We start from the raw sequence: 12,569 nt of genomic DNA on the forward strand, positions 1-12,569 counted from the left end.
AATTTGTCCACTATTAAATCAGCTGTGCAACAACAACTGTACTATCCTAAACAACTCACTTCACCTTCCCATGCCACTACTTCACTGCAACCCATACAGTTCACATTGGTGGGCAAGTTTAGGAAGGTCCACTATCCAGAAAAGAGCATCCCACATACCACAGAGGGACAAGTTCAATTAATAATTGACTGTCACTGCAGTCTGCCCAGAGATGTAAGCTGCACGGTGCAGTGCACATTAAAGGTCAAACCACAAAGCCACAGGCAAGAGAAATTTGTCATAAATAAGTGCTTTTTCGAAAGCAAGCAGAAGTATCAAAATCAGTAGTGAAAAAAATGCTGCCAAGTTAAGCACTTGTATACAAATTTGGAGTTTACATAAAAAATTGTTTGTAAGTAAGTCAGAGAATGGGACGTAGTCTAACAACTGCATAAAACCCTAATTTGTTTCTACCTAAATATGCAGTAACAGGAACTATAACAGATGTGCTGCCTACCTTTATAATGACCCAACGGCTCATTTCTGCTATTCTCTGATACTTTGGTGCACAGAAGCTTGCATTAATACCGAAATTCTGACATAGGAATAAGCTGTACTATGTAAAACTTGCTCACATAACGAAGGTGTGGCTAATTTTGTTGGTGTGGATTTTTTTCACGTCAGCTGAAAAAGTTGCCCTTTACCCAAAATAACCATTGCAACGTAATTCTCGAAACCAGGCTCAAGCCTATCTGTACGTTCGGATTTCAATTCCTGGACACGCAACCAGGTAGAAGTTTCGTGACTTCCACACAAAACAGCAACAACATTTAAATCATTGCTCGAGAAGCAGGAGCAGCAACATCTGTTCTTCGAAGGGCGCGCCCCTCCCAGACGGATGCTCCCCCCTCCCAGTGGGATGTGAGGGCCGGCTGGGGTTCCCCCTATCCCCTCCGGCCCGGACAGGGATGAGGGCCGATGGTTGTGCCGGCACGCCCTGCACCGCGCCCTTCGAGACCCGCAGCCACGCAGCTCCTGGGGCCCGGCCGGCAAGGGCACCGACAGCCGGCTCCCAGGGCTCGGGCAGGGAAGCGCGCCCGCAGGCGGGGGCGGCCATGGGTGTCCCTCCTCCCATCTCGGCTCCCGCGCAGGACCGGCACCTTGAGCACAGGCGTGAGGTACTCGGCCACCTCCAGGGCCTTCCCCTTCACCGTGTTGATGACGTTCTGCATTGCGGCGGTCGTCGGACAGACGGACAGCGGCCACCCCCCCACCCTCGGCACGGCGCTCCCGCGGCCGCCCCTCACGTTGCCACCGCCCCACCGTCACACGCTCGTGACGACACACGGTGCGCGCGAGCAAGGCGGGGAGGGGCGGGGCTGCGTCTCACGCGGCCGCCGGGGGGCGAGCGCGAGCTGAGGGGGCGAGCGCCCGGGTGCCCCGAAGTCAGGGGGCGGGGCCGGGCCCTTGGAGCCGACGTGAGGGAGGAGGGCGCGCGCGTGCCCGCGCGGGGCGGGGCAAGGCAAGGTGGGGGCGCGCGCGTGCGGCCCCGCCCCGCCCCGCCAGGTGAGGCCGGGGGGGGGGGGGGGTGAGCCGGGAGTGGGGGGAAGTGCTGAAGGGGTTTCGTGCGGGACCCCGGGCGGGACCCGGGGGGAGCCTAGCCCTGGGCGGTGGGGATGAGCGAGGGGAACCATGCTGCTGCAGCCTCCCGGGATCTGGTGCGCCTAACCGCGGCGTCCAAGCACCCGGTGCTGCTGCCTCGGAGCCCCGCTCGCCCCGCGCGGCCGCCGCCCCGCCGCTCGCGGCTGCAGCTTGGAGCAGCGACGTGGCAGGAGGCGGTCGGCAAAGCCCGGCGGGTGTTCCCCCTCCGCTGCGGAGGAGGTGGTGAGCTGGGTGTCCCCCCGGATCCGGTTCGCCGCTCTCTGGCCGCCCTGCCGGCATGGGACGCAGCCCAGTCCGCAGCTGGCCTAGAGGGGCTCTCCCTCCCCGCTTCTCCCTCGGCCGGCTGTTGAGGGCCCTGGGGCCCGTTAACGGATCTGGCGAGTAACGGCGGCGCCGGAGGCGGAGGACGCGGCTCCGGTGCTTGGCTCCGGCTGCCCTGTGCCTCCCCCGCCGCTGGGAACGAGCCGGTGCCAGGTCAACTCTAAGGGGTTGGTCTTGCTCCGCTGCTGTAGCGCTTCTTCTTGCTGGGATTTAGGAGCAAGAGCACTTAAAAATATATTAAAGAAAAATAAGCGTGTGAAATATTTAATCCTTTTAGCTAATCCATATGCCGTAGCTTGCAGACTTCTCAGGAACCAGCCTCCTTGTGCCACCTTCAGGGTCCCTGTGAATGCATCGTTTGTCCCCCTTTGACGGTCCTTGTAACATATCGTTCTCTCGAGGGTGACCTTATTCCCCTCTACCTGAAAGGAGGATGTAGCCAAGTGGGGGGTCAGCCTCTTCTCCCAGGCAACCGGCAACAGGACAAGAGGAAACAGTTTTAAGCTTTGCCATGGGAGGTTTAGGTTGGACATCAGGAAGAATTTTTTCACAGAAAGGATGATTATATATTGGAATTGGAGATGATGGAGTCACCATCTTTGGAAGTGTTTTAAGGAAAGTCTGGACGTGGCACTTTGTACCATAGTCTAATTGGCATGACGGTGTTCGGTCATAGGTTGAACTCGATTTTTTTGTTAATAAGAAAACAATTGTTGTAGAATAAGATCATGACTTGTTCTGCAATGTAAGCATCTTTATGTAACACAAAGCAGTAAAATACACCTATTTTGCTGTGTGTAGCCAGTTTCTGGAAGTACTGTTTACAGTGTTTTTTTTATCCTGCCATCCGAAGGCACTGACAGTGAGGCAGCAGAATGAAGCTGGAGTGGTGTAGTCGATTTGCTCTTTGCTCCAAGACAACCAGCCAGACCTTTCTGCTTGGAGGAGTGTTCATTGCGTTGGGCTCAAGTCGAATCCTCCTGATGAAGTATTCTGCTAATGAAGGTACTATTGGGCAATACCTGTGATGTACCTTGAATAAGGAAGTGTTAATGTTTGGGCTAAAACATATCAAAAAAACCTACTTCACCTGCAGAGTTCTTTGCGTAAACATCCTATTATCTTTATAGGGACGTGTGTTTCTGCACTGGAAAATTTCTGTCTAGCCAGTGGTCTACCATGAAGGTATAACTTGCATTGCAAGGTGTATGATGTACCTTTAAAAGATGAGGCAGGTGATTTATTTTATAGCTAACCCTTTAAGGACAAGATTGTTGTGTAGGCACAATTGATGGTACATGATTTGATTGAAATGTTTTTCTTGTAACAGGCTTAGGAGAGAAGTGATTTCCTAGTGGGTGTGCTAAAACTGGCTGGTATTGCCAGTCCTAAAAGAAGGTTACTTCATCCTGGAAAGCATTTTTTCGTGACAGTTAAAAAATACCATATTGGTCCTTGGGGAAATCCTTCCCATTTTAATTTGTTTTTAAAGCAGCCATGTCCTGAAGTTCTTCCAAAAAAGTTCTGCTGTAAGTAAGCTGGGACTAAATGAAAAGAGATTTCAGCTCAGAAAAGAGGCTAAGTTGTATATCGTAAACTTTGAAACATTTATGACAGAAGTTCTGACAAAGCCTTTTGTGACTAAAATTGTGATTGGAATGGTTAAAATAGATTCTTGCTCTAATTATGAATGCAGGAGACATAAACTGATTGTGTACTCTCTGATTTGCTGGATCCCACAGATAACAAGTATGATTATCTTCCTACAACAGTGAACATGTGTTCTGAAGTAGTAAAACTGGTCCTATGTGTAATGTTGGCATTCTGGAATAGAAAAAAAGGTAAGTACCTATGTTTTAAATAACTAAAATTTGTTGACTTTCTAAGATTTGCTCTCCTACAAACATTTTTTTAACAGCAGATGACACTCTCTACTTGCCACAGGTTTTGCATTGCAGGTGATTTTTGTTTTTTCCTTCTTTTCTGTCCCGATGTAAAAACTATGAGAGATTAAATTCTTAGCATTTCAAAATGGTACAGAACAAATACTTAAATGGGAAGTAGGTGTCAGGCAGTGTAGGTTCGTGTTAAATTGAACTGTTGGTTTTATCTAGTTCTTCAGGAAACAGTCATGACTCTGGCAAGCTAGTAAAATTTTGACCTTCACTATTTAATAGAGTTACCTAAGACAATAAATATATTCAATCGGTGTTTGCCGTCATTGCCTACTGCTGATTGCATGTTTTCTGGCTTTCTTTCTTTTTTCTATCTTAATTTTTTTATCCAGACGTCTGAGTTTTGCTGAACTCAATGCGCTGCTGCTTCAGGAGAGGATTAGATACCATTGGGTAGTTTAAAATTTGTGCTAATAAAGAACTTTTGGCACCAGCTCTGGAGTAGTCTAAAGTTTATCAACTTCCTCCTAAAGTTTGTGTCCTGAATATCTAAGTAAATGTCATTCTTTGTGCTTTGGCACTTCTTTCTTCTTTTCTTCTTACCCAGATCATGTGCTGTGGTCTGCAAATACTGAGTTCTGGTTTATTTTGTACTTCTGACTTTACTGGCTGACCTTTGGGCACTCTATGAAGGAATCCACTGTCTGCGTTATTGTTCCTATTGTAGATTTGATCAATAACCAACAGGAAGTCACACCCAGTAAGGATGTCACTACTGCATAGGGACTCTGGGGTGTTTTTGGCCCTCAAAGAATGGTTGACAATGGAATTTTTGTTCCCAGTGGACAAATGCTGTGATGGATGTAACAGGTTCTGTGACATTTTCTCTGCTGAAGCAAGGAGGTGAACACAACACAGGGTTGCTGCTCCAGCTGTGTGTTCTGCCCTGGAACACAGGTTCCTGTGTTGTCAGAGAACTGTGGAACAAGTGTTTTCAGTCTAATAGTGTTCCTCAAAAGAGAACAGTGGTACTTATCCTGTTACAAGGAAATAAGCTTTCAATAATAGGATGTCTTTCTTACTGATTTATTTTCCTTTCAGAAAAGGGTTGTATGGATCATCTCTCTGAATGTTTTTCCTGGAAGAATGTATGTAATTCCATGAAGTGGTCAATTCCTGCCTTTCTTTACTTTTTGGATAACTTGATTGTCTTCTATGTACTGTCTTATCTTCAGCCAGTAAGTATACTGAATAGTGACTTCTCATGTCTTAGTGGGTAATACTGCTCTTAGGCTATCTGCCATGGTTAGCGCTGGCAAGGCAAGATTGTAACTGAGGCTGTCTCCTGTTTTAACGCTTGCAGGTGAAAGAATAATCTGTTAGCTTCCAATTCTCTTGCTCACTGGTCAGTGTTGTACAGCTTTCAGCAGAGAAGAGTCTATATTTTCTCAATCCAATGTGATTTAGAAATAGTGTGAAGTGCTTAAGAAGTTGGGACAGTTTTTGGTGCTTTTCCTCCTTTGCCTTCTTCAACTCTATATTTTTCTTTCAATCCATTTGTTTCTCCTACTATTATTTGAGCTGCACTTTTCTATGAGGCTTTTACCATTCCATGTATGTGACATGAAGTGAGTAAACATAATCTCACAAAAGGAGTAAGTGTAACAGAAACTGAGGAGGGGACAAAGAAAACTGACTTAATTTTTGCTTTTTTTTATTAGCTATGTTTAGGTACAAAATTTAGTTGGTACTTTCTTCTTGCTACCCTCATCCTTTTGGATGAACCTGCATATGCTCAGGAAATTGTACAGATTTTGTGCTTGCTTTTATTTTTGTATCGTGATACTTTTTGTTTCAGAATCTATGTTTGTAGTAAGATGGAAACAGACAGTTTGTGCTTGCTATAAAATACTGTGGCTGCCCCTGTTGAACATTAAAAATAAACAGTTTTCTACCTTTTCTATCAGAATTTCTCTTTGAAATATTATTCTCTTAGGTGTGTATTTCTACCAGGGACAGACCAGTCCAGAGTCTAGCATAGGACTCACCTGAAAAAACCTAATAAAATAGTCAGATATCTTAAAATAACATGCACAGCTGCTTGATTCTGTAGTTTGTTGTGTGGGGGTTTTTTGTTGATGGGATTTTTTTGGTGGTGGGGATGATTTTTGGTGGGTTGGGTTTGGTTTTTTGTTTTGCTTTTGTTTGTTTGTGCTTGTTTCAGTTTGTTTTGGTTTTTAGTTTTAGGAAGGAAATTCAGCTATAATATTAGTAGAAGCAAAGCCTGATGCATAGGAGGTTACATAAATGCTATTTTTCTCTTAAGCTATTTCATTTGGTTCAGTTAAAGTAATCCTTTGTAATACACTCAGCTTTTGTTTTGCATACACACACAGATATACCTTGTCTCTCTCCCCTCAGAGCATGTGCTCTAAGATTCCTTCTTTTAGAACTTTTAGCATCTTACAATTAGAGAGATTCTATGATGATTAGCTGAAACTGTAACATTATTATGATAAAGAAATAGTAAAAGAGATAACTAAATATCTTTAAGACAGAATAACTTGGTAGTGTACAAGACCATGAATGTGAAATGTGAAGATGCTTAAAAGGAAGATTGCTATACCTGACTAAACCTGGTCATGTGACTTTAAATACAAAGTAGTTTTGGGAACAAGTAGTACCTGGGTGAGCAGTTGCTGGTATTAAAGAGTTCCTTTGGTGAGATTTTTTTGCTTGAAACTTTGTGGATAATTTTTAGTGGCTGAATTTCCTAAGGATTTACCTTTTGAGATTTTGCTTGTGATGTGCAGATTAGTAGCATGGGGAACTTTGATGTTCATATTCCTTTTCATCTAGGACAGAGGTCTCTTGAGGTTTCAGAGAACAGAGTTACTCAAAATTAATTTTTTTAACTATCCTCCTAAAGATTTTGCTCGTAATGTTACCAGAGATGTTGGATGGGGGGCATTGACTGTAAGGCAAAACCAGAGTGTTCATGGAATACTTCTACATTTTGCTTAAGGGCTCTTTTTCCAGAGTGATTTCTGCCAGATTTCCTTGTTTATTCTTTTATTTTTTCTCCTTCCACAGTGTTCAACTAACATGAATATTTACTGAGTTTTAATTTTGCAAATAGATGCAAAATGAAGGTGTGTTTTCTTAGGCAGGTGTCTCATAGTCAGTAAGTCTTCAGCTTACTTGAGAGCCTGTGTTGTTGCTGTTTCATTAGAGTTATTGTTCAGCAGGACAGTATGTTGGGATAAAGTAGAATGAAGATAATAAGAAAAGAGTCTGTGCTTTTCCTCTGGTGAATGAAAAGGACACTCTATAGCAGCATTGGGAATTTGGAAATAATGAGAAAATTCAAGAAAAGGTCTGTGTTTTGTACTCCTGAGTCCATATATGCTTTTGTGTAAAATTGTCGAAAAAGGTGAGTTCACTCTGAGACTCAATTGGACCAAAAACTTCAGATACCTGGATCTTTTGTACATGTACTGACTGTACAGGGCAGTCTGGGATAACAGCCAGTTTGCAGAACACTCCCACCCTCAAAAAGAGGTTTTTTTTTTCCTAGTGGTGTTGATGGATTCTGGTCTTTACTAGTAACTGGAATGTTTAAAAGAGCCTCTTCTTGGGTTGATATCCCAGTATACAGTGTCTAATACAGAGACTAAACAGACAATCCTTGCTACAAGGAGTTTGCAGCTTGGGATCATGGCTGTGGCTTAGAACACTGAAGTTATTCTATAGTTATTCCCAAATTAAACAGAAGCTTTAGGGTTGTCTTCAGTTGTACTTTGAAATAGTACATTGAAGTACAATAGTACAACAACGATTTTTTTTTAAATTACAGTTGCAGTCTTGAAAATTCAAGCCAAGCACCTCTTTATCTTTGATATACTCTACAGCAAAAGCACTTGACGTACAAGAAGTTTGTTTTCTGAAAGTGCCTTGTCCAAGTCTGGAATGTCATAAACACTGCAAATGGCACTGCAGTCAGGAGTAGCCTCAACTTTCTTTATTCTTTGCTTATTCTCATTTTGGAGCAACTTCCTCCTTTGTGCCAACGCAGCTGTTTTTGCAGCTGACTGGTCTGCCCAGCTGGGGAACTGATCTGACTGAAAACTAAACTGTTCTCTGTTAAGTAAGTTTTCTGTTGCATTGGTTTCTTCACATCTTCATTTCAGTATAGCTTTCCCCACTGCAGTGGAGCTTGAGCTCTGTGGTTTTCCTGAGATATTGAAATGGGACTTGAATATCATTTTATAGGTGTGTTATTGTACCATTTGGGTGAGGAAGAAAATTCAGTACCTGTGCTTTTCACTCTGGCACCTTGCAGGAAGATGAACACTTGAAGTCTGTAGGCTTTTGGTGTCTACAGTGTGTCTAGAGTATAACTTTGTTCCTCTCCTTCTCTTTCAAGGCAATGGCTGTACTCTTCTCAAATTTTGTCATTATAACAACAGCTCTTCTCTTCAGGATAGTGTTAAAGTAAGTAGTATTTGCTAAAGTAAATGAAATTTAAATCTTCCTAGCTTTGATGAATTTATGTTTTTTTCTCTTTGTCTGATGGGAGCAGTAATTCTCTTTTCTTGTGGCTACACCAGCTTGGAGAGGTGGTTTTGTTTTCTACATCTGAAGGTGTAGGAAATAATAATGTTATTAGGAGTCCCTTCATATGTCTACACATTTGGTCAACTCTAGTAGAAAACAGTTGAAATCATGATTATATAGTCATCGAATGGTAAGAAGAAAGCTTTTATTTATACATTAAATATTTTATTTCATTATTGCTGGTACTTCTTACGAGTCTGTTGCAGTTCCTGATTGAGTGTAAACATGGTCTAGTAAGAGGAAATGAGATACAGACGAGTGAAAAATAGAGGTGTGTTTGGGTCATTATGCATCTGACAAAAGCCAGACTATGTGTTCCACTTGGCCGAATTTGTGCTCATTATAGTATGATTTAGATTCAAAAAAGGCTGTGAGGGAAATGGGTATTAACTTTACACTCTAAAAGTTGCTTGTGTTAAATATGGCATAAATAAGCCTTTCCTATAGGTGTTAATATGCCAAAACAGTGCCTGATAGTCTGACTAGAAATGCTTTTTCTCATTTTAGTTTTGTGTCTCTTGTGATGTCACAGTTCACCTAATCTTCCAAATTTTTTATTTTCGCAAAGATAAACAGGCTTTGTTTGAGTGGAAAAACAGTATAAATTATTCTAATAGTCTTAGGAATTACATTTTTAGATTTATAAGAGTTACTGTCATAAAATACTAGAAAAGGGCTCCAAATCATGGGGGAAAAGGGCAGTATAGGGAACGTTTTCCAAAGGAAGATGGTAATTATTTGGATGTCAGTGAATTATAATTTTTTTTTACTTTATTCATCAGACCTTTGTTGCCGTGGAGACAAGAGTTGCTTTTAAGTTGTTAGGCAGTCAGTATCTAGAAATAACGTGATCTTGAAAGGTCTTCTTTTTCCTTATTTCTTCAGAATACTTCATTTTGTACATCTTTGATTGCCAGACTTTGCCCCTTTTGCCCTAGAAAAGTGTGTCGCATTTTGGCACTTTACTGTATCAGAAAAGATTTTTCTTTACACATGTCTGTCTCCTTATCTGTGGCATGATGTCTCTTATATGTTTTATAGATCTGGATGTTCTGTCATTTAATTTATGCCACTGTGTTTCTAAATTTAGTGGCTTTTTTGTGTACCAGGCGAAGACTCTCTTGGGTACAGTGGGCGTCTCTGGTGATTTTATTCCTGTCCATCGTTGCCCTGACTCGAGGAACTGGAGGCCATCAGCACAGCTTGGCTGCACATGGATTTCATCACAATATGTTTTTTAGGCCATCTAACCACTGCCTTCTCGCTACTGGACCTGAGGAAGCATGCATGGAAAAGGGCAACTGCGCAGCACCAAGTTTCCTTCACAGCTTCCAGTGGAATGTGACCAGCACCATGGCAGGAGCACTGAAGCCTCTTCGCCTCAGCCTGGGCCATCTGCTTATTCTAGTGCAGTGTTTTGTGTCTGCCCTGGCTAACATCTACAATGAAAAGATGCTGAAAGATGTGGATCAACTTGGGGAAAGCATCTTCACACAGAACAGCAAACTCTATGCTTTTGGGGTGCTATTCAATGGGCTCATGCTGGCATTGCAGGCTAAGGATCGGAGGCAGATAGGGAACTGTGGCTTCTTTTATGGGCACAACATCTTCTCCGTGGCTCTTATATTTGTCACAGCTTTCCTGGGGCTGTCTGTAGCCTTCATCTTGAAGTTCCGAGACAACATGTTCCATGTAATGACTGCTCAGATCAACACTGTCATCATCACCACAGTGTCTTTTGTCATCTTTGACTTCAGGCCTTCTCTAGAGTTCTTTTTGGAAGCTCCTGTAGTGCTTCTCTCCATATTCATTTATAATGCCAGTAAAGCAAGAGGTCTGGAATATGCCACTCTGCGGGAAAGGGGAAAACTCATCAAAGGAGATGCATGGGAGAGGTCAAGTGGGGTAAGGCTTTTCAGTACTTGTCTCCTTTGGTTTCTCTTTTGTTTTACCTCCCTTTATGCGATGAAATATTTGAAAGAATCAACTTGTGTGTGACTGGACTCATCCCTCAACACCAAAGTTCTGCAGTATTTCTTAAAATCTTGGGTATTGCTTTCCATATGCCACTTTTTGAAATCATGAAGCCTAGGTAAGCATTGGTTTCCTGCTGCGACTGTAGACAGTCCTGTGAGCAACTTCAGCTTTGTACAAATCTTTTCTTGAAAGCTTTATAACCAAGAGAATTTACTTACCCAGGGCATTCAGAAATTGGAATTGATACCTGGGAAATAATTTTGCCTAAGTAGAACTGGTAAGTCTGTGTAGCTTAGGCCACGTAATGAGGGAGTTAACACATTTGATGTTAAGGTTCTTCCTACAATAGCAGTCAAAGATAGCTGAAGACAAAAAGACAATGTTTAAATCCAGAGTTTTAACGTGGTTTGGGGTTTTTCTTCTTGCTATATATTTCCTCCAGGCCTGCTAGTGTTGTTTGTTCTGATTTGAACAGTGATCTAGTTACCTAGAAGGTATCGGTGGACGGCTTGCTCTTAGAGCTGCCATTCAGCTGAGCTGAGCAGTCACCTGATGGGAAGGGTTCATGCTTGTGTACATCATGCCCGCAGGTACAGAAGGGCCGTGGATGCACATAGGAACCAGCAGAGAGCGCTGTCCCCACGCGGGCCAGCAAACATTAGATTTGGAGATGTTTTTCAGAAATTCCACATGGTGCCTTTTTAGGTTGTTGTTTTATGAGCAATAAATAAGACAAATTCATGTATTTTTGGTATGCCAGTTGTCATCTATTTTAGCACTTACAGCAAAGCAGCTGTTGTAGAAACAAATAGCACTATGTGAGCATGCAAAACCAGCTGTATCTTGGGCTGCATCAAAAGCAGTGTGACCATCGGGTCAAGGTGGGTGATTCTGCCCCTCTGCTCTTGCAAGAACCCACCTGTAGTACTGTGTCCAGCTCTGGGCACTTAGATCTGCTGGAGCGAGTCCAGGGGAAGATGATTGGAGGGCTGGAGGAGCTCTCCAATGAAGACAGGCTGAGAAAGTTGGGGATGTTCATCCCGGAGAAGAGAAGGCTCCAGGGAGACCTTCTAGCATCTTTTCAGTACCTTCCAACCCAAACCATTTTATGACTGTATGGAAGAATGGGCTACAAACCCTTTTAGGCAGTGAGTCACTAAAAGGTGTTACAGTTGCAGGGAATGTTTTTTAGGAGTATGTATTTTCTAAACATTATAACACACTAGTAAAAGATTTAAATTACAGGGTTTTTTTCTTTTTGATTTTTTTGCTTTTTTTGATTTTGCTTTAAGTGATACCTTCAGAATAAGCCTTACTCTTTCTTTTTTTCCCATGGTATTAATAACAAGATGACTTTTGCTCACATTGTTCTCTTTTGCTTCTGGTTCTTGTAGGATGGAGAAGAATTTGAGAGGTTGAACAAACCAAGCAGTGACATTGATACAGATGAAGATTCCCTCTAGCATGAGGCTGGCTCAGAGGCGTGCTATTACTCAAAGTGAGAGAGTTAATCTTTTATTAACATAGGAAAGGGTAATTTTTCCCCACTGACAGACTATTTGGAACTGTTTTGGGGCTGGATGTCAAATGTGGATGAGGACAATATTCAAGCTGTATATATGGAGAGTTGTATTCCTTTGTGCCTGTCTCCCAGTCTGGAGAAATGGAAATCTGGAATGCCATTGTAGCAGCTGGTGAATTTTATATGCAGCTTACGTGACGTAACTTTAAAAGAGCTTGAATAAAATACAAGTTTGTTAAACAGTATGAATGCATCATCTTTTTTGTGTGTGTGTTTAGAAAGGCTTTGTGTAGAGGCTTAGTTTGCACTGAGCACACTACTGAAAACAAGTATTATGCAACTACTGTAATGCCCTTCAACATCTGGAGCACTGAGAAAGAGAGTGCAGGTGGCAATATCATCTGGTGGTGTTCTACCCTGGCAGACTGATAAGGTCTTGCATTCATTTTGTAGAGAGAGAAGTCATTCTGCAGAGTGCCAGGCATAGTGATCTCAGAATTTCTGTTGAGGCATCTGCTGGATTTTGACTGAGATGAAAAATAGCTTCCAAATTATTCAGAGAACTTAGAAACAGGCAAGGGAACAGGGATGCCAAT

The 12,569-nt window shown here is 42.7% G+C and overlaps 2 protein-coding genes across 6 annotated transcripts in view; one reads left to right on the plus strand and one right to left on the minus strand.

The window, feature by feature from the left end:
• The window catches only part of ATG3 (autophagy related 3), a 20,697-nt gene extending 19,330 nt beyond the window's left edge, over positions 1-1,367 (minus strand). The window contains exon 1 of the mRNA XM_014878619.2: positions 1,140-1,367. Coding sequence (XP_014734105.1) covers positions 1,140-1,211 — 72 coding nt within the window. The 5' untranslated portion in view covers positions 1,212-1,367. The remainder of the gene's footprint in view (positions 1-1,139) is intronic.
• On the plus strand, positions 1,147-12,218 carry SLC35A5 (solute carrier family 35 member A5). 5 transcript variants are annotated; one of them, XM_088158899.1, is made up of 7 exons: positions 1,147-1,327; positions 2,816-2,967; positions 3,705-3,803; positions 4,959-5,095; positions 8,284-8,351; positions 9,584-10,379; positions 11,846-12,218. In XM_088158899.1, exons 2-7 carry the CDS (start codon positions 2,838-2,840, stop codon positions 11,912-11,914), a joined length of 1,299 nt encoding a protein of 432 aa, XP_088015025.1. In that variant the 5' UTR covers positions 1,147-1,327; positions 2,816-2,837; the 3' UTR covers positions 11,915-12,218. The 5 variants fall into 5 exon arrangements, with proteins under 5 accessions (XP_088015025.1, XP_014734120.1, XP_088015023.1 ...); XM_014878634.2 differs by lacking the exon at positions 1,147-1,327 and adding an exon at positions 1,433-1,545 and having other exon boundaries at positions 9,716-10,379; XM_088158897.1 differs by lacking the exon at positions 1,147-1,327 and adding an exon at positions 1,435-1,545.
• Positions 12,219-12,569: the final 351 nt, after the last annotated feature.

This window comes from Sturnus vulgaris, chromosome 2 (assembly GCF_052056855.1).
Source record: "Sturnus vulgaris isolate bStuVul1 chromosome 2, bStuVul1.hap1, whole genome shotgun sequence".
In the NCBI taxonomy this organism is placed as follows: Eukaryota; Metazoa; Chordata; class Aves; order Passeriformes; family Sturnidae; genus Sturnus; species Sturnus vulgaris.

Bases quoted from the DNA above. Each gene is read 5' to 3' on its own strand.
- SLC35A5 (XM_088158899.1), top strand. From the start codon at position 2,838: ATGAAGCTGGAGTGGTGTAGTCGATTTGCTCTTTGCTCCAAGACAACC. The intron at 3,804-4,958 runs GTAAGTACCTAT...TTTTCCTTTCAG, and splicing joins ATTCTGGAATAGAAAAAAAG to AAAAGGGTTGTATGGATCAT. The intron at 10,380-11,845 runs GTAAGGCTTTTC...TGGTTCTTGTAG, and splicing joins CATGGGAGAGGTCAAGTGGG to GATGGAGAAGAATTTGAGAG.